Raw genomic sequence first — 22,610 nt, forward strand, 5'->3', positions numbered from 1 at the left:
GTGCAGCCTTCGCAAGGAGTGCAGCCTTCGCAAGGAGTGCAGCCTTCGCAAGGAGTGCAGCCTTCGCAAGGAGTGCAGTTTTCGCAAGGAGTGCAGCCTTCGCAAGGAGTGCAGTTTTCGCAAGGAGTGCAGCCTTCGAAAGGGGTGCAGCCTTCGCAAGGAGGGCAGTCTTCGCAAGGAGTGCAGCCTTCGCGAGGAGTGCAGCCTTCGCGAGGAGTGCAGCCTTCGCGAGGAGTGCAGCCTTCGCACGGAGTGCAGCCTTCGCACGGAGTGCAGCCTTCGCACGGAGTGCAGCCTTCGCACGGAGTGCAGCCTTCGCACGGAGTGCAGCCTTCGCACGGAGTGCAGCCTTCGCAAGGAGTGCAGCCTTCGCAAGGAGCGCGGCCTTCGCAAGGAGTGCGGCCTTAGCAAGGAGTGTAGCCTTCGCAAGGTGTGCAGCCTTCGCGAGGAGTGCAGCCTTCGCAAGGAGTGCAGCCTTCGCCAGGAGTGCAGCCTTCGCAAGGAGTGGAGCCTTCGCAAGCAGTGCAGCCTTCGCAAGGAGTGCTGCCTTCGCAAGGAGTGCATCCTTCGCAAGGAGTGCATCCTTCGCAAGGAGTGCAGCCTTCGCAAGGAGTGCATCCTTCGCAAGGAGTGCAGCCTTCGCAAGGAGTGCAGCCTTCGCAAGGAGTGCAGCCTTCGCAAGGAGTGCAGCCTACGCAAGGAGTGCAGCCTTCGCAAGGAGTGCTGCCTTCGCATGGAGTGCTGCCTTCGCATGGAGTGCTGCCTTCGCATGGAGTGCTGCCTTCGCATGGATTGCTGCCTTTGCATGGAGTGCTGCCTTCGCATGGAGTGCTACCTTCGCATGGAGTGCTGCCTTTGCATGGAGTGCTGCCTTTGCATGGAGTGCTGCCTTTGCATGGAGTGCTGCCTTCGCATGGAGTGCTGCCTTCACAAGGAGTGCTGCCTTCGTAAGGAGTGCTGCATTCGCAAGGAGTGCTGCATTCAAAAAGATTGCTTCCTTCGCAAGGAGTGGTGCCTACGCAAGGAGTGCTGCTTACGCAAGGGGTGCTGCCTTTGCACGGAGTGCTGCCTTCGCACGGAGTGCATCCTTCGCAACGAGTGCTGCCTTCGCACGGAGTGCTGCCTTCGCACAGAGTGCAGCCTTCGCACGTAGTGCTTCCTTCGCAAGGAGTGCTTCTTTCGCATCGAGTGCTGCCTTCGCAAGGTGTGCTGCATCCGCAAGGACAGTAGCCTTCGAATGGGGTGCAGCATTCACACGGAATACAGCCTTTGCAAGGAGTGCAGCCTTCGAACAGAGTGAAGCCTTTGCGAGGAGGGCAGCCTTCACATGTAGTGCAGCCTTCGCATGGAGAGCAGCCTTCACATGGAGTGCAGCCTTCGCATGGCGTGCAGCCTTCGCATGGAGTGCAGCCTTCGCATGGAGTGCAGCCTTCGCATGGAGTGCAGCCTTCGCAAGGAGTGCAGCCTTCGCAAGGAGTGCAGCCTTCGCAAGGAGTGCAGCCTCCGCAAGGAGTGCAGCCTTCGCAAGGAGTGCAGCCTTCGCAAGGAGTGCAGCCTTCGCAAGGAGTGCAGCCTTCGCAAGGAGTGCAGCCTTCGCAAGGAGTGCAGCCTTCGCAAGTAGTGCAGCCTTCGCAAGGAGTGCAGCCCTCGCAAGGAGTGCAGCCTTCGCAAGGAGTGCAGCCCTCGCAAGGTGTGCAGCCTTCGCAAGGAGTGCAGCCTTCGCAAGGAGTGCAGCCTTCGCAAGGAGTGCAGCCTTCGCAAGGAGTGCAGCCTTCGCAAGGAGTGCAGCCTTCGCAAGGAGTGCAGCCTTCGCAAGGAGTGCAGCCTTCGCAAGGAGTGCAGCCTTCGCAAAGAGTGCAGCCTTCGCAAAGAGTGCAGCCTTCGCAAAGAGTGCAGCCTTCGCAAAGAGTGCAGCCTTCGCAAGGAGTGCAGCCTTCGCAAGGAGTGCAGCCTTCGCAAGGAGTGCAGCCTTCGCACGGTGTGCAGCCTTCGCAAGGAGTGCAGCCTTCGCAAGGAGTGCAGCCTTCGCAAGGAGTGCAGCCTTCGCAAGGAGTGCAGCCTTCGCAAGTAGTGCAGCCTTCGCAAGGAGTGCAGCCCTCGCAAGGAGTACAGCCTTCGCAAGGAGTGCAGCCTTCCCAAGGTGTGCAGCCTTCGCAAGGAGTGCAACCTTCGCAAGGAGTGCAGCCTTCGCAAGGAGTGCAGCCTTCGCAAGGAGTGCAGCCTTCGCAAGGATTGCAGCCTTCGCAAGATTTGCAGCCTTTGCAAGGAGTGCAGCCTTCGCAAGGAGTGCAGCCTTCCCAAGGAGTGCTGCCTTCGCAAGGAGTGCTGCCTTCGCAAGGAGTGCTGCCTCCGCAAGGAGTGCTGCCTCCGCAAGGAGTGCTGCCTCCGCAAGGAGTGCTGCCTCCGCAAGGAGTGCTGCCTTCGCAAGGAGTGCTGCCTTCGCATGGAGTGCTGCGTTCGCATGGAGTGCAGCCTTCGCAAGGAGTGCAGCCTTCGCAAGGAGTGCAGCCTTTGCAAGGAGTGCAGCCTTCGCAAGGAGTGCTGCCTTCGCATGGAGTGCTGCCTTCGCATAAGGAGCTGCCTTTGCATGGATTGCTGCCTTTGCATGGAGTGCTGCCTTTGCATGGAGTGCTGCCTTCGGATGGAGTGCTGCCTTCGCATGGAGTGCTGCCTTTGCATGGAGTGCTGCCTTTGCATGGAGTGCTGCCATTGCATGGGGTGCTGCCTTTGCATGGAGTGCTGCCTTTGCATGGAGTGCTGCCTTCGCATGGAGTGCTGCCTTCACAAGGAGTGCTGCCTTCGTAAGGAGTGCTGCATTCGCAAGGAGTGCTGCATTCACAAAGATTGCTTCCTTCGCAAGGAGTGGTGCCTACGCAAGGAGTGCTGCTTTCGCAAGGGGTGCTGCCTTCGCGCGGAGTGCTGCCTTCGCACAGAGTGCAGCCTTCGCACGTAGTGCTTCCAACGCAAGGAGTGCTTCCTTCGCAAGGAGTGCTGCCTTCGCAAGGTGTGCTGCATTCGCAAGGACAGTAGACTTCGAATGGGGTGCAGCATTCACACAGAATACAGCCTTTGCAAGGAGTGCAGCCTTCGAACAGAGTGAAGCCTTTGCGAGGAGGGCAGACTTCGCATGGAGTGCAGCCTTCGCATGGAGTGCAGCCTTCACATGGAGTGCAGCCTTCGCATGGAGTGCAGCCTTCGCATGGAGTGCAGCCTTCGCATGGAGTGCAGCCTTCGCATGGAGTGCAGCCTTCGCATGGAGTGCAGCCTTCGCAAGGAGTGCAGCCTTCGCAAGGAGTGCAGCCTTTGCAAGGAGTGCAGCCTTTGCAAGGAGTGCAGCCTTCGCAAGGAGTGCAGCCTTCGCAAGGAGTGCAGCCTTCGCAAGGAGTGCAGCCTTCGCAAGGAATGAGCCTTCGCAAGGAGTGCAGCCTTCGCAAGGTGTGCAGCCTTCGCAAGGAGTGCAGCCTTCGCAAGGAGTGCAGCATTCGCATGGAATGCAGCCTTCACACGGAATACAGCCTTTGCAAGGTGTGCTCCATTCGCAAGGACAGTAGCTTTCGAATGGGGTGCTGCATTCACACGGAATACTGCCTTTGCAAGGAGTGCAGCCTTCGAACAGAGTGAGGCCTTTGCGACGAGGGCAGCCTTCGCATGGAGTGCAGCCTTCGCATGGAGTGCAGCCTTCGCAAGGAGTGCAGCCTTCGCAAGGAGTGCAGCCTTCGCAAGGAGTGCAGCCTTCGCAAGGAGTGCAGCCTTCGCAAGGAGTGCAGCCTTCGCAAGGAGTGCAGCCTTCGCAAGGAGTGCAGCCTTCGCAAGGAGTGCAGCCTTCGCAAGGTGTGCAGCGTTCGCAAGGAGTGCAACCTTCGCTAGGAGTGCAGCCTAAGCAGGGAGTGCAGCCTTCGCAAGGAGTGCAGCCGTCGCAAGGAGTGCAACCTTCGCAAGGAGTGCAGCCTTCGCAAGGAGTGCAGCCTTCACAAGGAGTGCAGCCTTCGCAATTATTGCAGCCTTCGCAAGGTGTGCAGCCTTCGCAAGGAGTGCAGCTTTCGCAAGGAGTGCAGCCTTCGCAAGGAGTGCAGCCTTCGCAAGGAGTGCTGCCTTCGCAAGGAGTGCTGCCTCCACAAGGAGTGCTGCCTCCGCAAGGAGTGCTGCCTTCGCAAGGAGTGCTGCCTTCGCAAGGAGTGCTGCCTTCGCAAGGAGTGCTGCCTTCGCATGGAGTGCTGCCTTCGCATGGAGTGCTGCCTTCGCATGGAGTGCTGCCTTGGCATGGAGTGCTGCCTTCGCATGGAGTGCTGCCTTTGCATGGAGTGCTGCCTTTGCATGGAGTGCTGCCTTTGCATGGAGTGCTGCCTTTGTATGGAGTGCTGCCTTTGCATGGAGTGCTGCCTTCGCAAGGAGTGCTGCCTTCGCAAGGAGTGCTGCATTCGCAAGGAGTGCTGCATTCGCAAAGATTACTTCCTTCGCAAGGAGTAGTGCCTACGCAAGGAGTGCTGCTTTCGCAAGGGGTGCTGCCTTTGCACGGAGTGCTGCCTTCGCACGGAGTGCATCCTTCGCAAGGAGTACTGCCTTCGCACGTAGTGCTGCCTTCGCACATAGTGCAGACTTCGCGCGTAGTGCTTCCTTCGCAAGGAGTGCTTCCTTCGCAAGGAGTGCTGCCTTCGCAAGGGTTGCTGCCTTCGCCAGGGTTGCTGCCTTGGCAAGGATTGCTGCCTTCGCATGCAGTGCAACCTTCACACGTTGTGCTGCCTTCGCACGGAGTGCTGCCTAAGCACAGACTGCTGGCGTCGCAGGGAGTGCTGCCTTCGCTAGGGGTGCTGTCTTCGCAGGGAGTGCTGCCTTCCCAATGGGAAGTGCCTTCGCAAGGAGTGCTGCCTTCGCAAGTAGTGCTGCCTTCGCACAGAGTGCTGCCTTGACAGGGAATGCTGCCTTCGTAAGAAGTGCTGCCTTCACAAAGGGTGCAGCCTTTGCTAGGAGCGCTGCTTTCGCAATGAGTGCTGCCTTAGCAATGGGTGGTGCCTCCGCAAGGAGTGCAGCTTTCGCAAGGAGTGCAGCCTTAGCATGGAGTGCATCCTTCACACGTAGAACTGCCTTTGCACGGAGTGCTGCCTTTGCAGGCAGTGCTGCCTTCGCAAGGAGTGCTCCCTTCGCAAGGAGTGCTGCCTTAGCAAGGAGTGCTGCCTTCGCAAAGAGTGCTGCCTTCGCAAGGAGTGCTGCCTTCGCAAGGAGTGCAGCCATCCCACGAAGTGCAGCCATCGCAAGGAGTGCAGCCATCGCAAGGAGTGCAGCCCTCGCAAGGAGTGCAGCCTTCGCAAGGAGTGCAGCCTTCGCAAGGAGTGAAGCCTTCGCAAGGTGTGCAGCCTTCGCAAGGAGTGCAGCCATCGCAAGGAGTGCAGCCTTCGCAAGGCGTGCAGCCTTCGCAAGGAGTGCAGCCTTCGCAAGGAGTGCAGCCTTCGCAAGGAGTGCAGCATTCGCATGGAATGCAGCCTTCACACGGAATACAGCCTTTGCAAGGTGTGCTGCATTCGCAAGGACAGTAGCCTTCGAATGGGGTGCAGCATTCACACGGAATACAGCCTTTGCAAGGAGTGCAGCCTTCGAACAGGGTGAAGCCTTTGCGAGGAGGGCAGCCTTCGCATGGAGTGCAGCCTTCGCATGGAGTGCAGCCTTCGCATGGGGTGCAGCCTTCGCATGGAGAGCAGCCTTCGCAAGGAGTGCAGCCTTCGCAAGGAGTTCAGCCTTCGCAAGGAGTGCAACCTTCGCAAGGAGTGCAGCCTTCGCAATGAGTGCAGCCTTCGCAAGGAGTGCAGCCTTCGCAAGGATTGCAGCCTTCGGAAGGAGTGCAGCCTTCGCAAGGAGTGCAGCCTTCGCAAGGAGTGCAGCCTTCGCAAGGAGAGCAGCCTTCGCAAGGAGTGCAGCCTTCTCAAGGAGTGCAGCCTTCGCAAGGAGTGCAGCCTTCGCAAGGAGTGCAGCCTTCGCAAGGAATGCAGCCTTCGCAAGGAGTGCAGCCTTCGCAAGGAGTAGAGCCTTCGCAAGGAGTGCAGCCTTCGCAAGTAGTGCAGCCTTCGCAAGGAGTGCAGCCTTCGCAAGGAGTACAGCCTTCGCAAGGAGTGCAGCCTTCGCAAGGAGTGCAGCCTTCGCAAGGAGTGCAGCCTTCGCAAGGAGTGCAGCCTTCGCAAGGAGTGCAGTTTTCGCAAGGAGTGCAGCCTTCGCAAGGAGTGCAGCCTTCGCAAGGAGTGCAGCCTTCGCAAGGGGTGCAGCCTTCGCAAGGAGGGCAGTCTTCGCAAGGAGTGCAGCCTTTGCATGGAGTGCAGCCTTCGCAAGGAGTGTAGCCTTCGCAAGGTGTGCAGCCTTCGCAAGGAGTGCAGCCTTCGCAAGGAGTGCAGCCTTCGCAAGGAGTGCAGCCTTCGCAAGGAGTGCAGCCTTCGCAAGGAGTGCTGCCTTCGCAAGGAGTGCAGCCTTCACAAGGAATGCAGCCTTCGCAAGGAGTGCAGCCTTCGCAAGGAGTGCATCCTTCGCAAGGAGTGCAGCCTTCGCAAGGAGTGCAGCCTTCGCAAGGAGTGCAGCCTTCGCAAGGAGTTCAGCCTTCGCATGGAGTGCAGCCTTCGAACAGAGTGAAGCCTTTGCGAGGAGGGCAGCCTTCGCATGAAGTGCAGCCTTCGCATGGAGAGCAGCCTTCACATGGAGTGCAGCCTTCGCATGGCGTGCAGCCTTCGCATGGAGTGCAGCCTTCGCATGGGGTGCAGCCTTCGCATGGTGTGCAGCCTTCGCAAGGAGTGCAGCCTTCGCAAGGAATGCAGCCTTCGCAAGGACTGCAGCCTTCGCAAGGAGTGGAGCCTTCGCAAGTAGTGCAGCCTTCGCAAGGAGTGCAGCCCTCGCAAGGAGTACAGCCTTCGCAAGGAGTGCAGCCTTCGCAAGGTGTGCAGCCTTCGCAAGGAGTGCAGCCTTCGCAAGGGGTGCAGCCTTCGCAAGGGGTGCAGCCTTCGCATGGAGTGCAGCCTTCGCAAGGAGTGCAGCCTTCGCAAGGAGTGCAGCCTTCGCAAGGAGTGCAGCCTTCGCAAGGTGTGGAGCCTTCGCAAGGAGTGCAGCCTTCGCAAGGAGTGCAGCCTAAGCAAGGAGTGCAGCCTAAGCAAGGAGTGCACCCTTCGCAAGGAGTGCTGCCTTCGCAAGGAGTGCTGCCTCTGCAAGGAGTTCTGCCTCCGCAAGGAGTGCTCCTTCGCAAGGAGTGCTGCCTTCGCAAGGAGTGCTGCCTTCCCATGGAGTGCTGCCTTCGCATGGAGTGCTGCCCTCGCATGGAGTGCTGCCTTCGCATGGAGTGCTGCCTTCGCATGGAGTGCTGCCTTTGCATGGAGTGCTGCCTTTGCATGGTGTGCTGCCTTTGCATGGAGTGCTGCCTTCGCATGGAGTGCTGCCTTCGCAAGGAGTGCTGCCTTCGCAAGGAGTGCTGCATTCGCAAGGAGTGTTGCATTCGCAAAGATTACTTCCTTCGCAAGAAGTAGTGCCTACGCAAGGAGTGCTGCTTTCGCAAGGGGTGCTGCCTTTGCACGGAGTGCTGCCTTCGCATGGAGTGCATTCTTCGCAAGGAGTGCTGCCTTCGCACGGAGTGCTGCCTTCGCACAGAGTGCAGCCTTCGCACGTAGTGCTTCCTTCGCAAGGAGTGCTTCCTTCGCAAGGAGTGCTGCCTTCGCAAGGGTTGCTGCCTTCGCAAGGGTTACTGCCTTGGCAAGGATTGCTGCCTTCGCATGCAGTGCAGCCTTCACACGTTGTACTGCCTTCGCACGGAGTGCTGCCTAAGCACAGACTGCTGGCGTCGCAGGGAATGCTGCCTTCGCTAGGGGTGCTGTCTTCGCAGGGAGTGCTGCCTTCCCAAGGGGAGGTGCCTTCGCAAGGAGTGCTGCCTTCGCAAGGAGTGCAGCCATCCCACGAAGTGCAGCCATCGCAAGGAGTGCAGCCTTCGCATGGAGTGCAGCCTTCGCATGGGGTGCAGCCTTCGCATGGAGAGCAGCCTTCGCAAGGAGTGCAGCCTTCGCAAGGAGTTCAGCCTTCGCAAGGAGTGCAGCCTACGCAAGGAGTGCAGCCTTCGCAATGAGTGCAGCCTTCGCAAGGAGTGCAGCCTTCGCAAGGAGTGCAGCCTTCGCAAGGAGTGCAGCCTTCGCAAGGAGTGCAGCCTTCGCAAGGAGTGCAGCCTTCGCAAGGAGAGCAGCCTTCGCAAGGAGTGCAGCCTTCTCAAGGAGTGCAGCCTTCGCAAGGAGTGCAGCCTTCGCAAGGAGTGCAGCCTTCGCAAGGAATGCAGCCTTTGCAAGGAGTGCAGCCTTCGCAAGGAGTAGAGCCTTCGCAAGGAGTGCAGCCTTCGCAAGTAGTGCAGCCTTCGCAAGGAGTGTAGCCCTCGCAAGGAGTACAGCCTTCGCAAGGAGTGCAGCCTTCGCAAGGAGTGCAGCCTTCGCAAGGAGTGCAGCCTTCGCAAGGAGTGCAGCCTTCGCAAGGAGTGCAGTTTTCGCAAGGAGTGCAGCCTTCGCAAGGAGTGCAGCCTTCGCAAGGAGTGCAGCCTTCGCACGGAGTGCAGCCTTCGCACGGAGTGCAGCCTTCGCACGGAGTGCAGCCTTCGCACGGAGTGCAGCCTTCGCACGGAGTGCAGCCTTCGCACGGAGTGCAGCCTTCGCAAGGAGTGCAGCCTTCGCAAGGAGTGCAGCCTTTGCAAGGAGTGCAGCCTTCGCAAGGAGTGGAGCCTTCGCAAGGTGTGCAGCCTTCGCAAGGAGTGCAGCCTTCGCAAGGAGTGCAGCCTTCGCAAGGAGTGCAGCCTTCGCAAGGAGTGCAGCCTTCGCAAGGAGTGCAGCCTTCGCAAGGAGTGCAGCCTTCGCAAGGAATGCAGCCTTCGCAAGGAGTGCAGCCTTCGCAAGGAGTGCATCCTTCGCAAGGAGTGCAGCCTTCGCAAGGAGTGCAGCCTTCGCAAGGAGTGCAGCCTTCGCAAGGAGTGCAGCCTTCGCAAGGAGTGCAGCCTTCGCAAGGAGTGCTGCCTTCGCATGGATTGCTGCCTTCGCATGGAGTGCTGCCTTCGCATGGAGTGCTACCTTCGCATGGAGTGCTGCCTTTGCATGGAGTGCTGCCTTTGCATGGAGTGCTGCCTTTGCATGGAGTGCTGCCTTGGCATGGAGTGCTGCCTTCGCATGGAGTGCTGCCTTCGCATGGAGTGCTGCCTTCGCAAGGAGTGCTGCCTTCGTAAGGAGTGCTGCATTCGCAAGGAGTGCTGCATTCACAAAGATTGCTTCCTTCGCAAGGAGTGGTGCCTTCGCAAGGAGTGCTGCTTTCGCAAGGGGTGCTGCCTTTGCACGGAGTGCTGCCTTCGCACGGAGTGCATCCTTCGCAACTAGTGCTGCCTTCGCACGGAGTGCTGCCTTCGCACAGAGTGCAGCCTTCACATGTAGTGCTTCCGTCGCAAGGAGTGCTTCCTTCGCAACGAGTGCTGCCTTCGCAAGGTGTGCTGCATTCGCAAATAGTGTAGCCTTCGAATGGGGTGCAGCATTCACACGGAATACAGACTTTGCAAGGAGTGCAGCCTTCGAACAGAGTGAAGCCTTTGCGAGGAGGGCAGCCTTCGCATGGAGTGCAGCCTTCGCATGGAGAGCAGCCTTCACATGGAGTGCAGCCTTCGCATGGCGTGCAGCCTTCGCATGGAGTGCAGCCTTCGCATGGCGTGCAGCCTTCGCATGGAGTGCAGCCTTCGCAAGGAGTACAGCCTTCGCAAGGAGTGCAGCCATCGCAGGGAGTGCAGCCTTCGCAAGGAGTGCAGCCTTCGCAAGGAGTACAGCCTACACAAGGAGTGCAGCCTTCGCAAGGAGTGCAGCCTTCGCAACTAGTGCAGCCTTCGCAAGGAGTGCAGCCTTCGCAAGGAGTGCAGCCTTCGCAAGGAGTGCAGCCTTCGCAAGGAGTGCAGCCTTCGCATGGAATGCAGCCTTCACACGGAATACAGCCTTTGCAAGGTGTGCTGCATTCGCAAGGACAGTAGCCTTCGAATGCGGTGCAGCATTCACACAGAATACAGCCTTTGCAAGGAGTGCAGCCTTCGAACAGAGTGAGGCTTTTGCGAGGAGGGCAGCCTTCGCATGGAGTGCAGCCTTTGCATGGAGTGCAGCCTTCGCATGGAGTGCAGCCTTCGCATGGAGTGCAGCCTTCGCAAGGATTGCAGGCTTCGCAAGGAGTGCAGCCTTCACAAGGAGTGCTGCCTTCGCAAGGACTGCAGCCTTCGCAAGGAAAGCAGCCTTCGCAAGGAGTGCAGCCTTCGCAAGGAGTGCAGCCTTCGCAAGGACTGCAGCCTTCGCAAGGAGTGCAGGCTTCGCAAGGAGTGCAGCCTTCGCAAGGAGTGCAGCCTTCGCAAGGAGTGCAGCCTTCGCAAGGAGTGCTGCCTTCGCAAGGAGTGCAGCCTTCGCATGGAGTGCTGCCTTCGCATGGAGTGCTGCCTTCGCATGGATAGCTGCCTTTGCATGGGGTGCTGCTTTCGCATGGAGTGCTACCTTCGCATGGAGTGCTGCCTTTGCATGGAGTGCTGCCTTTGCATGGAGTGCTGCCTTTGCATGGAGTGCTGCCTTTGCATGGAGTGCTGCCTTTGCATGGAGTGCTGCCTTCGCACAGAGTGCAGCCTTCGCACGTAGTGCTTCCTTCGCAAGGAGTGCTTCCTTCGCATCGAGTGCTGCCTTCGCAAGGTGTGCTGCATTCGCAAGGACAGTAGCCTTCGAATGGGGTGCAGCATTCACACGGAATACAGCCTTTGCAAGGAGTGCAGCCTTCGAACAGAGTGAAGCCTTTGCGAGGAGGGCAGCCTTCGCATGGAGTGCAGCCTTCGCATGGAGAGCAGCCTTCACATGGAGTGCAGCCTTCGCATGGCGTGCAGCCTTCGCATGGAGTGCAGCCTTCGCATGGAGTGCAGCCTTCGCATGGAGTGCAGCCTTCGCAAGGAGTGCAGCCTTCACAAGGAGTGCAGCCTTCGCAAGGAGTGCAGCCTTCGCAAGGAGTGCAGCCTTCGCAAGGAGTGGAGCCTTCGCAAGGAGTGCAGCCTTCGCAAAGAGTGCAGCCTTCGCAAGGAGTGCAGCCTTCGCAAGGAGTGCAGCCCTCGCAAGGAGTGCAGCCTTCGCAAGGAGTGCGGCCTTCGCAAGGAGTGCAGCCTTCGCATGGAATGCAGCCTTCACACGGAATACAGCCTTTGCAAGGTATGCTGCATTCGCACGGACAGTAGCCTTCGAATGGGGTGCAGCATTCACACAGAATACAGCCTTTGCAAGGAGTGCAGCCTTCGAACAGTGTGAGGCCTTTGCGAGGAGGGCAGCCTTCGCATGGAGTGCAGCCTTTGCATGGAGTGCAGCCTTCGCATGGAGTGCAGCCTTCGCATGGAGTGCAGCCTACGCAAGGATTGCAGCCTTCGCAAGGAGTGCAGCCTTCACAAGGAGTGCAGCCTTCGCAAGGACTGCAGCCTTCGCAAGGAGTGCAGCCTTCGCAAGGAGTGCAGCCTTCGCAAGGGGTGCAGCCTTCGCTAGGAGTGCAGCCTTCGCAAGGAGTGCAGCCTTCGCAAGGAGTGCAGCCTTCGCAAGGAGAGCAGACTTCGCAAGGAGTGCAGCCTTCGCAAGGAGTGCAGCCTTCGCAAGGAGTGCAGCCTTCGCAAGGAGTGCAGCCTTCGCAAGGAGTGCAGCCTTCGCAAGGAGTGCAGCCTTTGCAAGGAGTGCAGCCTTCGCAAGGAGTGCAGCCTTCGCAAGGAGTGCAGCCTTCGCAAGGAGTGCAGCCTTCGCAAGGAGTGCAGCCTTTGCAAGGAGTGCAGCCTTCGCAAGGAGTGCAGCCATCGCAAGGAGTGCAGCCTTCGCAAGGAGTGCAGACTTCACAAGGAGTGCAGCCTTCGCAAGGAGTGGTGCCTACGCAAGGAGTGCTGCTTTTGCAAGGGGTGCTGCCTTTGCACGGAGTGCTGCCTTCGCACGGAGTGCATCCTCCGCAAGGAGTGCTGCCTTCGCACGGAGTGCTGCCTTCACACAGAGTGCAGCCTTCGCACGTAGTGCTTCCTTCGCATGGAGTGCTTCCTTCGCAACGAGTGCTGCCTTCGCATGCAGTGCTGCCTTCGCATGGAGTGCATCCTTCGCTAGGAGTGCTGCCTTCGCACGGAGTGCTGCCTTCGCACAGAGTGCAGCCTTCGCACGTAGTGCTTCCTTCGCAAGGAGTGCTTCCTTCGCAAGGAGTGCTGCCTTCGCAAGGGTTGCTGCCTTCGCAAGGGTTGCTGCCTTCTCAAGGATTGCTGCCTTCGCATGCAGTGCAGCCTTCACACGTTGTGCTGCCTTCGCACGGAGTGCTGCCTATGCACAGACTGCTGGCGTCGCAGGGAGTGCTGCCTTCGCTAGGGGTGCTGTCTTCGCAGGGAGTGCTGCCTTCCCAAGGGGAGGTGCCTTCGCAAGGAGTGCTGCCTTCGCAAGTAGTGCTGCCTTCACAAAGGGTGCAGCCTTCGCTAGGAGCGCTGCTTTCGCAAGTAGTGCTGCCTTAGCAATGGGTGGTGCCATCACAAGGAGTGCAGCTTTTGCAAGGAGTGCTGCCTTAGCATGGAGTGGATCCTTCGCACGTAGCACTGCCTTCGCACGGAGTGCTGCCTTTGCACGGAGTGCTGCCTTTGCAGGCAGTGCTGCCTTTGTAAGGAGTGCTGCCTCCGCAAGGAGTGCTGCCTCCACAAGGAGTGCTGCCTTCGCGAGGAGTGCTGCCTTCGCAAGGAGAGCTGCCTTCGCAAGGAGTGCTGCCTTCGCATGGAGTGCTGCCTTCGCATGGAGTGCTGCCTTCGCATGGAGTGCTGCCTTCGCATGGAGTGCTGCCTTCGCATGGAGTGCTGCCTTTGCATGGAGTGCTGCCTTTGCATGGAGTGCTGCCTTTGCATGGAGTGCTGCCTTTGCATGGAGTGCTGCCTTCGCATGGAGTGCTGCCTTCGCAAGGAGTGCTGCCTTCGCAAGGAGTGCTGCATTCGCAAGGAGTGCTGCATTCGCAAAGATTACTTCCTTCACAAGGAGTAGTGCATACGCAAGGAATGCTGCTTTCGCAAGGGGTGCTGCCTCTGCACGGAGTGCTGCCTTCGCACGGAGTGCATCCTTCGCAAGGAGTGCTGCCTTCGCACGGAGTGCTGCCTTCGCACAGTGTGCAGCCTTCGCAAGGGTTGCTGCCTTGGCAAGGGTTGCTGCCTTGGCAAGGATTGCTGCCTTCGCATGCAGTGCAACCTTCACACGTTCTGCTGCCTTCGCATGGAGTGCTGCCTAAGCACAGACTGCTGGCGTCGCAGGGAGTGCTGCCTTCGCTAGGGGTGCTGTCTTCGCAGGGAGTGCTGCCTTCCCAAGGGGAGGTGCCTTCGCAAGGAGTGCTGCCATCGCTAGTAGTGCTGCGTTCGCACAGAGTCCTGCCTTCACAGGGAATGCTGCCTTCGTAAGAAGTGCTGCCTTCACAAAGGGTGCAGCCTTTGCTAGGAGCGCTGCTTTCGCAAGGAGTGCTGCCTTAGCAATGGGTGGTGCCTCCGCAAGGAGTGCAGCTTTCGCAAGGAAAGCAGCCTTAGCATGGAGTGCATCCTTAGCACGTAGAACTGCCTTTGCACTGAGTGCTGCCTTTGCAGGCAGTGCTGCCTTCGCAAGGAGTGCTCCCTTCGCAAGGAGTGCTGCCTTAGCAAGGAGTGCTGCCTTCGCAAAGAGTGCTGCCTTCGCAAGGAGTGCTGCCTTCGCAAGGAGTGCAGCCATCCCACGAGTTGCAGCCATCGCAAGGAGCTCAGCCATCGCAAGGAGTGCAGCCCTCTCAAGGAGTGCAGCCTTCGCAAGGAGTGCAGCCTTCGCAAGGAGTGAAGCCTTCGCAAGGTGTGCAGCCTTCGCAAGGAGTGCAGCCTTCGCAAGGAGTGCAGCCTTCGCAAGGCGTGCAGCCTTCGCAAGGAGTGCAGCCTTCGCAAGGATTGCAGCCTTCGCAAGGAGTGCAGCATTCGCATGGAATGCAGCCTTCACACGGAATACAGCCTTTGCAAGGTGTGCTGCATTCGCAAGGACAGTAGCCTTCGAATGGGGTGCAGCATTCACACGGAATACAGCCTTTGCAAGGAGTGCAGCCTTCGAACAGGGTGAAGCCTTTGCGAGGAGGGCAGCCTTCGCATGGAGTGCAGCCTTCGCATGGAGTGCAGCCTTCGCATGGGGTGCAGCCTTCGCATGGACAGCAGCCTTCGCAAGGAGTGCAGCCTTCACAAGGTGTTCAGCCTTCGCAAGGAGTGCAGCCTTCGCAAGGAGTGCAGCCTTCGCAATGAGTGCAGCCTTCGCAAGGAGTGCAGCCTTCGCAAGGAGTGCAGCCTTCGCAAGGAGTGCAGCCTTCACAAGGAGTGCAGCCTTTGCAAGGAGTGCAGCCTTCGCAAGGAGTGCAGCCTTCGCAAGGAGAGCAGCCTTCGCAAGGAGTGCAGCCTTCTCAAGGAGTGCAGCCTTCGCAAGGAGTGCAGCCTTCGCAAGGAGTGCAGCCTTCGCAAGGAATGCAGCCTTCGCAAGGAGTGCAGCCTTCGCAAGGAGTAGAGCCTTCGCAAGGAGTGCAGCCTTCGCAGGTAGTGCAGCCTTCGCAAGGAGTGCAGCCTTTGCAAGGAGTACACCCTTCGCAAGGAGTGCAGCCTTCGCAAGGAGTGCAGCCTTCGCAAGGAGTGCAGCCTTCGCAAGGAGTGCAGCCTTCGCAAGGAGTTTAGCCTTCGCAAGGAGTGCAGCCTTCGCAAGGAGTGCAGTTTTCGCAAGGAGTGCAGCCATCGCAAGGAGTGCAGCCTTCGCAAGGAGTGCAGCCTTCGCAAGGGGTGCAGCCTTCGCAAGGAGGGCAGTCTTCGCAAGGAGTGCAGCCTTCACAAGGAGTGCAGCCGTCGCCAGGAGTGCAGCTTTCGCAAGGAGTGCAGCCTTCGCACGGAGTGCAGCCTTCGCACGGACTGCAGCCTTCGCACGGAGTGCAGCCTTCGCACGGAGTGCAGCCTTCGCACGGAGTGCAGCCTTCGCACGGAGTGCAGCCTTCGCAAGGAGTGCAGCCTTCGCAAGGAGTGCAGCCTTTGCAAGGAGTGCAGCCTTCGCAAGGAGTGTAGCCTTCGCAAGCTGTGCAGCCTTCGCAAGGAGTGCAGCCTTCGCAAGGAGTGCAGCCTTCGCAAGGAGTGCAGCCTTCGCAAGGAGTGCAGCCTTCGCAAGGAGTGCAGCCTTCGCAAGGAGTGCGGCCTTCGCAAGGAGTGAATCCTTCGCAAGGAGTGCAGGCTTCGCAAGGAGTGCAGCCTTCGCAAGGAGTGCAGCCTTCGCAAGGAGTGCAGCCTTCGCAAGGAGTGCTGCCTTCGCATATAGTGCTGCCTTCGCATGGAGTGCTGCCTTCGCATGGATTGCTGCCTTTGCATGGAGTGCTGCCTTCGCATGGAGTGCTACCTTCGCATGGAGTGCTGCCTTTGCATGGAGTGCTGCCTTTGCATGGAGTGCTGCCTTCGCATGGAGTGCTGCCTTTGCATGGAGTGCTGCCTTCGCATGGAGTGCTGCCTTCGCAAGGAGTGCTGCCTTCGTAAGGAGTGCTTCATTCGCAAGGAGTGCTGCATTCACAAAGATTGCTTCCTTCGCAAGGAGTGTAGCCTTCGCAAGGTGTGCAGCCTTCGCAAGGAGTGCAGCCTTCGCACGGAGTGCATCCTTCGCAACGAGTGCTGCCTTCGCACGGAGTGCTGCCTTCGCACAGAGTGCAGCCTTCGCACGTAGTGCTTCCTTCGCAAGGAGTGCTTCTTTCGCAACGAGTGCTGCCATCGCAAGGTGTGCAGCATCCGCAAGGACAGTAGCCTTCGAATGGGGTGCAGTATTCACACAGAATACAGCCTTTGCAAGGAGTGCAGCCTTCGAACAGAGTGAAGCCTTTGCGAGGAGGGCAGCCTTCGCATGTAGTGCAGCCTTCGCATGGAGAGCAGCCTTCACATGGAGTGCAGCCTTCACATGGCGTGCAGCCTTCGCATGGAGTGCAGCCTTCGCATGGAGTGCAGCCTTCGCATGGAGTGCAGCCTTCGCAAGGAGTGCAGCCTTCGCAAGGAGTGCAGCCTTCGCAAGGAGTGCAGCCTTCGCAAGGAGTGCAGCCTTCACAAGGAGTGCAGCCTTCGCAAGGAGTGCAGCCTTCGCAAGGAGTGCAGCCTTCGCAAGGAGTGCAGCCTTCGCAAAGAGTGCAGCCTTCGCAAGGAGTGCAGCCTTCGCAAGGAGTGCAGCCTTCGCAAGGAGTGCAGCCTTCGCACGGGGTGCAGCCTTCGCAAGGAGTGCAGCCTTCGCAAGGAGTGCAGCCTTCGCAAGGAGTGGAGCCTTCGCAAGGAGTGCAGCCTTCGCAAAGAGTGCAGCCTTCGCAAGGAGTGCAGCCTTCGCAAGGAGTGCAGCCCTCGCAAGGAGTGCAGCCTTCGCAAGGAGTGCGGCCTTCGCAAGGAGTGCAGCCTTCGCATGGAATGCAGCCTTCACACGGAATACAGCCTTTGCAAGGTATGCTGCATTCGCACGGACAGTAGCCTTCGAATGGGGTGCAGCATTCACACAGAATACAGCCTTTGCAAGGAGTGCAGCCTTCGAACAGTGTGAGGCCTTTGCGAGGAGGGCAGCCTTCGCATGGAGTGCAGCCTTTGCATGGAGTGCAGCCTTCGCATGGAGTGCAGCCTTCGCATGGAGTGCAGCCTACGCAAGGATTGCAGCCTTCGCAAGGAGTGCAGCCTTCACAAGGAGTGCAGCCTTCGCAAGGACTGCAGCCTTCGCAAGGAGTGCAGCCTTCGCAAGGAGTGCAGCCTTCGCAAGGGGTGCAGCCTTCGCTAGGAGTGCAGCCTTCGCAAGGAGTGCAGCCTTCGCAAGGAGTGCAGCCTTCGCAAGGAGAGCAGACTTCGCAAGGAGTGCAGCCTTCGCAAGGAGTGCAGCCTTCGCAAGGAGTGCAGCCTTCGCAAGGAGTGCAGCCTTCGCAAGGAGTGCAGCCTTCGCAAGGAGTGCAGCCTTTGCAAGGAGTGCAGCCTTCGCAAGGAGTGCAGCCTTCGCAAGGAGTGCAGCCTTCGCAAGGAGTGCAGCCTTCGCAAGGAGTGCAGCCTTTGCAAGGAGTGCAGCCTTCGCAAGGAGTGCAGCCATCGCAAGGAGTGCAGCCTTCGCAAGGAGTGCAGACTTCACAAGGAGTGCAGCCTTCGCAAGGAGTGGTGCCTACGCAAGGAGTGCTGCTTTTGCAAGGGGTGCTGCCTTTGCACGGAGTGCTGCCTTCGCACGGAGTGCATCCTCCGCAAGGAGTGCTGCCTTCGCACGGAGTGCTGCCTTCACACAGAGTGCAGCCTTCGCACGTAGTGCTTCCTTCGCATGGAGTGCTTCCTTCGCAACGAGTGCTGCCTTCGCATGCAGTGCTGCCTTCGCATGGAGTGCATCCTTCGCTAGGAGTGCTGCCTTCGCACGGAGTGCTGCCTTCGCACAGAGTGCAGCCTTCGCACGTAGTGCTTCCTTCGCAAGGAGTGCTTCCTTCGCAAGGAGTGCTGCCTTCGCAAGGGTTGCTGCCTTCGCAAGGGTTGCTGCCTTCTCAAGGATTGCTGCCTTCGCATGCAGTGCAGCCTTCACACGTTGTGCTGCCTTCGCACGGAGTGCTGCCTATGCACAGACTGCTGGCGTCGCAGGGAGTGCTGCCTTCGCTAGGGGTGCTGTCTTCGCAGGGAGTGCTGCCTTCCCAAGGGGAGGTGCCTTCGCAAGGAGTGCTGCCTTCGCAAGTAGTGCTGCCTTCACAAAGGGTGCAGCCTTCGCTAGGAGCGCTGCTTTCGCAAGTAGTGCTGCCTTAGCAATGGGTGGTGCCATCACAAGGAGTGCAGCTTTTGCAAGGAGTGCTGCCTTAGCATGGAGTGGATCCTTCGCACGTAGCACTGCCTTCGCACGGAGTGCTGCCTTTGCACGGAGTGCTGCCTTTGCAGGCAGTGCTGCCTTTGTAAGGAGTGCTGCCTCCGCAAGGAGTGCTGCCTCCACAAGGAGTGCTGCCTTCGCGAGGAGTGCTGCCTTCGCAAGGAGAGCTGCCTTCGCAAGGAGTGCTGCCTTCGCATGGAGTGCTGCCTTCGCATGGAGTGCTGCCTTCGCATGGAGTGCTGCCTTCGCATGGAGTGCTGCCTTCGCATGGAGTGCTGCCTTTGCATGGAGTGCTGCCTTTGCATGGAGTGCTGCCTTTGCATGGAGTGCTGCCTTTGCATGGAGTGCTGCCTTCGCATGGAGTGCTGCCTTCGCAAGGAGTGCTGCCTTCGCAAGGAGTGCTGCATTCGCAAGGAGTGCTGCATTCGCAAAGATTACTTCCTTCACAAGGAGTAGTGCATACGCAAGGAATGCTGCTTTCGCAAGGGGTGCTGCCTCTGCACGGAGTGCTGCCTTCGCACGGAGTGCATCCTTCGCAAGGAGTGCTGCCTTCGCACGGAGTGCTGCCTTCGCACAGTGTGCAGCCTTCGCAAGGGTTGCTGCCTTGGCAAGGGTTGCTGCCTTGGCAAGGATTGCTGCCTTCGCATGCAGTGCAACCTTCACACGTTCTGCTGCCTTCGCATGGAGTGCTGCCTAAGCACAGACTGCTGGCGTCGCAGGGAGTGCTGCCTTCGCTAGGGGTGCTGTCTTCGCAGGGAGTGCTGCCTTCCCAAGGGGAGGTGCCTTCGCAAGGAGTGCTGCCATCGCTAGTAGTGCTGCGTTCGCACAGAGTCCTGCCTTCACAGGGAATGCTGCCTTCGTAAGAAGTGCTGCCTTCACAAAGGGTGCAGCCTTTGCTAGGAGCGCTGCTTTCGCAAGGAGTGCTGCCTTAGCAATGGGTGGTGCCTCCGCAAGGAGTGCAGCTTTCGCAAGGAAAGCAGCCTTAGCATGGAGTGCATCCTTAGCACGTAGAACTGCCTTTGCACTGAGTGCTGCCTTTGCAGGCAGTGCTGCCTTCGCAAGGAGTGCTCCCTTCGCAAGGAGTGCTGCCTTAGCAAGGAGTGCTGCCTTCGCAAAGAGTGCTGCCTTCGCAAGGAGTGCTGCCTTCGCAAGGAGTGCAGCCATCCCACGAGTTGCAGCCATCGCAAGGAGCTCAGCCATCGCAAGGAGTGCAGCCCTCTCAAGGAGTGCAGCCTTCGCAAGGAGTGCAGCCTTCGCAAGGAGTGAAGCCTTCGCAAGGTGTGCAGCCTTCGCAAGGAGTGCAGCCTTCGCAAGGAGTGCAGCCTTCGCAAGGCGTGCAGCCTTCGCAAGGAGTGCAGCCTTCGCAAGGATTGCAGCCTTCGCAAGGAGTGCAGCATTCGCATGGAATGCAGCCTTCACACGGAATACAGCCTTTGCAAGGTGTGCTGCATTCGCAAGGACAGTAGCCTTCGAATGGGGTGCAGCATTCACACGGAATACAGCCTTTGCAAGGAGTGCAGCCTTCGAACAGGGTGAAGCCTTTGCGAGGAGGGCAGCCTTCGCATGGAGTGCAGCCTTCGCATGGAGTGCAGCCTTCGCATGGGGTGCAGCCTTCGCATGGACAGCAGCCTTCGCAAGGAGTGCAGCCTTCACAAGGTGTTCAGCCTTCGCAAGGAGTGCAGCCTTCGCAAGGAGTGCAGCCTTCGCAATGAGTGCAGCCTTCGCAAGGAGTGCAGCCTTCGCAAGGAGTGCAGCCTTCGCAAGGAGTGCAGCCTTCACAAGGAGTGCAGCCTTTGCAAGGAGTGCAGCCTTCGCAAGGAGTGCAGCCTTCGCAAGGAGAGCAGCCTTCGCAAGGAGTGCAGCCTTCTCAAGGAGTGCAGCCTTCGCAAGGAGTGCAGCCTTCGCAAGGAGTGCAGCCTTCGCAAGGAATGCAGCCTTCGCAAGGAGTGCAGCCTTCGCAAGGAGTAGAGCCTTCGCAAGGAGTGCAGCCTTCGCAAGTAGTGCAGCCTTCGCAAGGAGTGCAGCCTTTGCAAGGAGTACACCCTTCGCAAGGAGTGCAGCCTTCGCAAGGAGTGCAGCCTTCGCAAGGAGTGCAGCCTTCGCAAGGAGTGCAGCCTTCGCAAGGAGTGCAGCCTTCGCAAGGAGTGCAGCCTTCGCAAGGAGTGCAGTTTTCGCAAGGAGTGCAGCCATCGCAAGGAGTGCAGCCTTCGCAAGGAGTGCAGCCTTCGCAAGGGGTGCAGCCTTCGCAAGGAGGGCAGTCTTCGCAAGGAGTGCAGCCTTCACAAGGAGTGCAGCCGTCGCCAGGAGTGCAGCTTTCGCAAGGAGTGCAGCCTTCGCACGGAGTGCAGCCTTCGCACGGACTGCAGCCTTCGCACGGAGTGCAGCCTTCGCACGGAGTGCAGCCTTCGCACGGAGTGCAGCCTTCGCACGGAGTGCAGCCTTCGCAAGGAGTGCAGCCTTCGCAAGGAGTGCAGCCTTTGCAAGGAGTGCAGCCTTCGCAAGGAGTGTAGCCTTCGCAAGCTGTGCAGCCTTCGCAAGGAGTGCAGCCTTCGCAAGGAGTGCAGCCTTCGCAAGGAGTGCAGCCTTCGCAAGGAGTGCAGCCTTCGCAAGGAGTGCAGCCTTCGCAAGGAGTGCGGCCTTCGCAAGGAGTGAATCCTTCGCAAGGAGTGCAGGCTTCGCAAGGAGTGCAGCCTTCGCAAGGAGTGCAGCCTTCGCAAGGAGTGCAGCCTTCGCAAGGAGTGCTGCCTTCGCATATAGTGCTGCCTTCGCATGGAGTGCTGCCTTCGCACGGATTGCTGCCTTTGCATGGAGTGCTGCCTTCGCATGGAGTGCTACCTTCGCATGGAGTGCTGCCTTTGCATGGAGTGCTGCCTTTGCATGGAGTGCTGCCTTCGCATGGAGTGCTGCCTTTGCATGGAGTGCTGCCTTCGCATGGAGTGCTGCCTTCGCAAGGAGTGCTGCCTTCGTAAGGAGTGCTTCATTCGCAAGGAGTGCTGCATTCACAAAGATTGCTTCCTTCGCAAGGAGTGTAGCCTTCGCAAGGTGTGCAGCCTTCGCAAGGAGTGCAGCCTTCGCACGGAGTGCATCCTTCGCAACGAGTGCTGCCTTCGCACGGAGTGCTGCCTTCGCACAGAGTGCAGCCTTCGCACGTAGTGCTTCCTTCGCAAGGAGTGCTTCTTTCGCAACGAGTGCTGCCATCGCAAGGTGTGCAGCATCCGCAAGGACAGTAGCCTTCGAATGGGGTGCAGTATTCACACAGAATACAGCCTTTGCAAGGAGTGCAGCCTTCGAACAGAGTGAAGCCTTTGCGAGGAGGGCAGCCTTCGCATGTAGTGCAGCCTTCGCATGGAGAGCAGCCTTCACATGGAGTGCAGCCTTCACATGGCGTGCAGCCTTCGCATGGAGTGCAGCCTTCGCATGGAGTGCAGCCTTCGCATGGAGTGCAGCCATCGCAAGGAGTGCAGCCTTCGCAAGGAGTGCAGCCTTCGCAAGGAGTGCAGCCTTCGCAAGGAGTGCAGCCTTCACAAGGAGTGCAGCCTTCGCAAGGAGTGCAGCCTTCGCAAGGAGTGCAGCCTTCGCAAGGAGTGCAGCCTTCGCAAAGAGTGCAGCCTTCGCAAGGAGTGCAGCCTTCGCAAGGAGTGCAGCCTTCGCAAGGAGTGCAGCCTTCGCACGGGGTGCAGCCTTCGCAAGGAGTGCAGCCTTCGCAAGGAGTGCAGCCTTCGCAAGGAGTAGAGCCTTCGCAAGGAGTGCAGCCTTCGCAAGTAGTGCAGCCTTCGCAAGGAGTGCAGCCCTCGCAAGGAGTACAGCCTTCGCAAGGAGTGCAGCCTTCGCAAGGTGTGCAGCCTTCGCAAGGAGTGCAGCCTTCGCAAGGAGTGCAGCCTTCGCAAGGAGTGCAGCCTTCGCAAGGAGTGCAGCCTTCGCAAGGAGTGCAGCCTTCGCAAGGAGTGCAGCCTTCGCAAGGAGTGCAGCCTTCGCAAGGAGTGCAGCCTTCGCAAGGAGTGCAGCCTTCGCAAGGAGTGCAGCCTTCGCAAGGAGTGCAGCCTTCGCACGGAGTGCAGCCTTCGCAAGGAGTGCAGCCTTCGCAAGGAGTGCAGCCTTCGCAAGGAGTGCAGCCTTCGCAAGGAGTAGAGCCTTCGCAAGGAGTGCAGCCTTCGCAAGTAGTGCAGCCTACGCAAGGAATGCAGCCCTCGCAAGGAGTACAGCCTTCGCAAGGAGTGCAGCCTTCGCAAAGTGTGCAGCCTTCGCAAGGAGTGCAGCCTTCGCAAGGAGTGCAGCCTTCGCAAGGAGTGCAGCCTTCGCAAGGAGTGCAGCCTTCGCAAGGAGTGCAGCCTTCGCAAGGAGTGCAGCCTTCGCAAGGGGTGCAGCCTTCGTAAGGTGTGCAGCGTTCGCAAGGAGTGCAGCCTTCGCAAGGAGTGCAGCCTAAGCAAGGAGTGCACCCTTCGCAAGGAGTGCAGCCTTCGCAAGGAGTGCAGCCGTCGCAAGGAGTGCAGCCTTCGCAAGGAGTGCAGCCTTCGCAAGGAGTGCAGACTTCGCAAGGATTGCAGCCTTCGCAAGGTGTGCAGCCTTCGCAAGGAGTGCAGCCTTCGCAAGGAGTGAGCCTTCGCAAGGAGTGCAGCCTTCGCAAGGAGTGCTGCCTTCGCAAGGAGTGCTGCCTCCGCAAGGAGTGCTGCCTTCGCAAGGAGTGCAGCCTTCGCAAGGAGTGCAGCCTTCGCAAGGAGTGCAGCCTTCGCAAGGAGTGCTGCCCTCGCATATAGTGCTGCCTTCGCATGGAGTGCT

At 59.2% G+C, this 22,610-nt stretch overlaps 5 protein-coding genes across 5 annotated transcripts; 3 read left to right on the plus strand and 2 right to left on the minus strand.

Annotated features, from left to right (window-relative positions):
- The first annotated feature begins 3,648 nt into the window (after positions 1-3,648).
- LOC126159910 (keratin-associated protein 4-6-like) lies at positions 3,649-4,467 on the plus strand. Its single transcript, XM_049916715.1, has 2 exons — positions 3,649-3,831; positions 3,868-4,467. The coding sequence occupies exons 1-2, from the start codon at positions 3,649-3,651 to the stop codon at positions 4,465-4,467; spliced, it is 783 nt and encodes a 260-aa protein (XP_049772672.1).
- A 3,609-nt stretch (positions 4,468-8,076) lies between these two features.
- On the plus strand, positions 8,077-13,257 carry LOC126159911 (uncharacterized). Its single transcript, XM_049916716.1, has one exon. It carries the CDS (start codon positions 8,077-8,079, stop codon positions 13,255-13,257), a length of 5,181 nt encoding a protein of 1,726 aa, XP_049772673.1.
- LOC126159912 (uncharacterized) lies at positions 13,254-15,758 on the minus strand. Its single transcript, XM_049916717.1, has one exon. It carries the CDS (start codon positions 15,756-15,758, stop codon positions 13,254-13,256), a length of 2,505 nt encoding a protein of 834 aa, XP_049772674.1.
- A 2,769-nt stretch (positions 15,759-18,527) lies between these two features.
- On the minus strand, positions 18,528-21,032 carry LOC126159913 (uncharacterized). Its single transcript, XM_049916719.1, has one exon. The coding sequence runs from the start codon at positions 21,030-21,032 to the stop codon at positions 18,528-18,530; it is 2,505 nt and encodes an 834-aa protein (XP_049772676.1).
- Positions 21,033-21,215: 183 nt separating this feature from the next.
- Positions 21,216-22,430, plus strand: LOC126159914 (axoneme-associated protein mst101(2)-like). Its single transcript, XM_049916720.1, has 3 exons — positions 21,216-21,562; positions 21,677-21,958; positions 22,073-22,430. Exons 1-3 carry the CDS (start codon positions 21,216-21,218, stop codon positions 22,428-22,430), a joined length of 987 nt encoding a protein of 328 aa, XP_049772677.1.
- Positions 22,431-22,610: the final 180 nt, after the last annotated feature.

This window comes from Schistocerca cancellata, unplaced genomic scaffold (genome assembly GCF_023864275.1).
Source record: "Schistocerca cancellata isolate TAMUIC-IGC-003103 unplaced genomic scaffold, iqSchCanc2.1 HiC_scaffold_1150, whole genome shotgun sequence".
NCBI classification, from domain to species: Eukaryota; Metazoa; Arthropoda; class Insecta; order Orthoptera; family Acrididae; genus Schistocerca; species Schistocerca cancellata.

What these genes read in the sequence shown, in the direction of transcription:
- LOC126159913 (XM_049916719.1), bottom strand. Translation starts at nt 21,032, where the DNA reads ATGGCAGCACTCGTTGCGAAAGAAGCACTCCTTGCGAAGGAAGCACTA.
- LOC126159911 (XM_049916716.1), top strand. Translation starts at nt 8,077, where the DNA reads ATGAGTGCAGCCTTCGCAAGGAGTGCAGCCTTCGCAAGGAGTGCAGCC.
- LOC126159910 (XM_049916715.1), top strand. Translation starts at nt 3,649, where the DNA reads ATGGAGTGCAGCCTTCGCATGGAGTGCAGCCTTCGCAAGGAGTGCAGC. An exon ending in AGGAGTGCAGCCTTCGCAAG is followed by an intron (nt 3,832 to 3,867) that starts GTGTGCAGCGTT and finishes AACCTTCGCTAG; the next exon opens with GAGTGCAGCCTAAGCAGGGA.
- LOC126159912 (XM_049916717.1), bottom strand. Translation starts at nt 15,758, where the DNA reads ATGGCAGCACTCGTTGCGAAAGAAGCACTCCTTGCGAAGGAAGCACTA.
- LOC126159914 (XM_049916720.1), top strand. Translation starts at nt 21,216, where the DNA reads ATGGCGTGCAGCCTTCGCATGGAGTGCAGCCTTCGCATGGAGTGCAGC. An exon ending in GAGTGCAGCCTTCGCAAGGA is followed by an intron (nt 21,563 to 21,676) that starts GTAGAGCCTTCG and finishes CAAGGTGTGCAG; the next exon opens with CCTTCGCAAGGAGTGCAGCC. An exon ending in GAGTGCAGCCTTCGCAAGGA is followed by an intron (nt 21,959 to 22,072) that starts GTAGAGCCTTCG and finishes CAAAGTGTGCAG; the next exon opens with CCTTCGCAAGGAGTGCAGCC.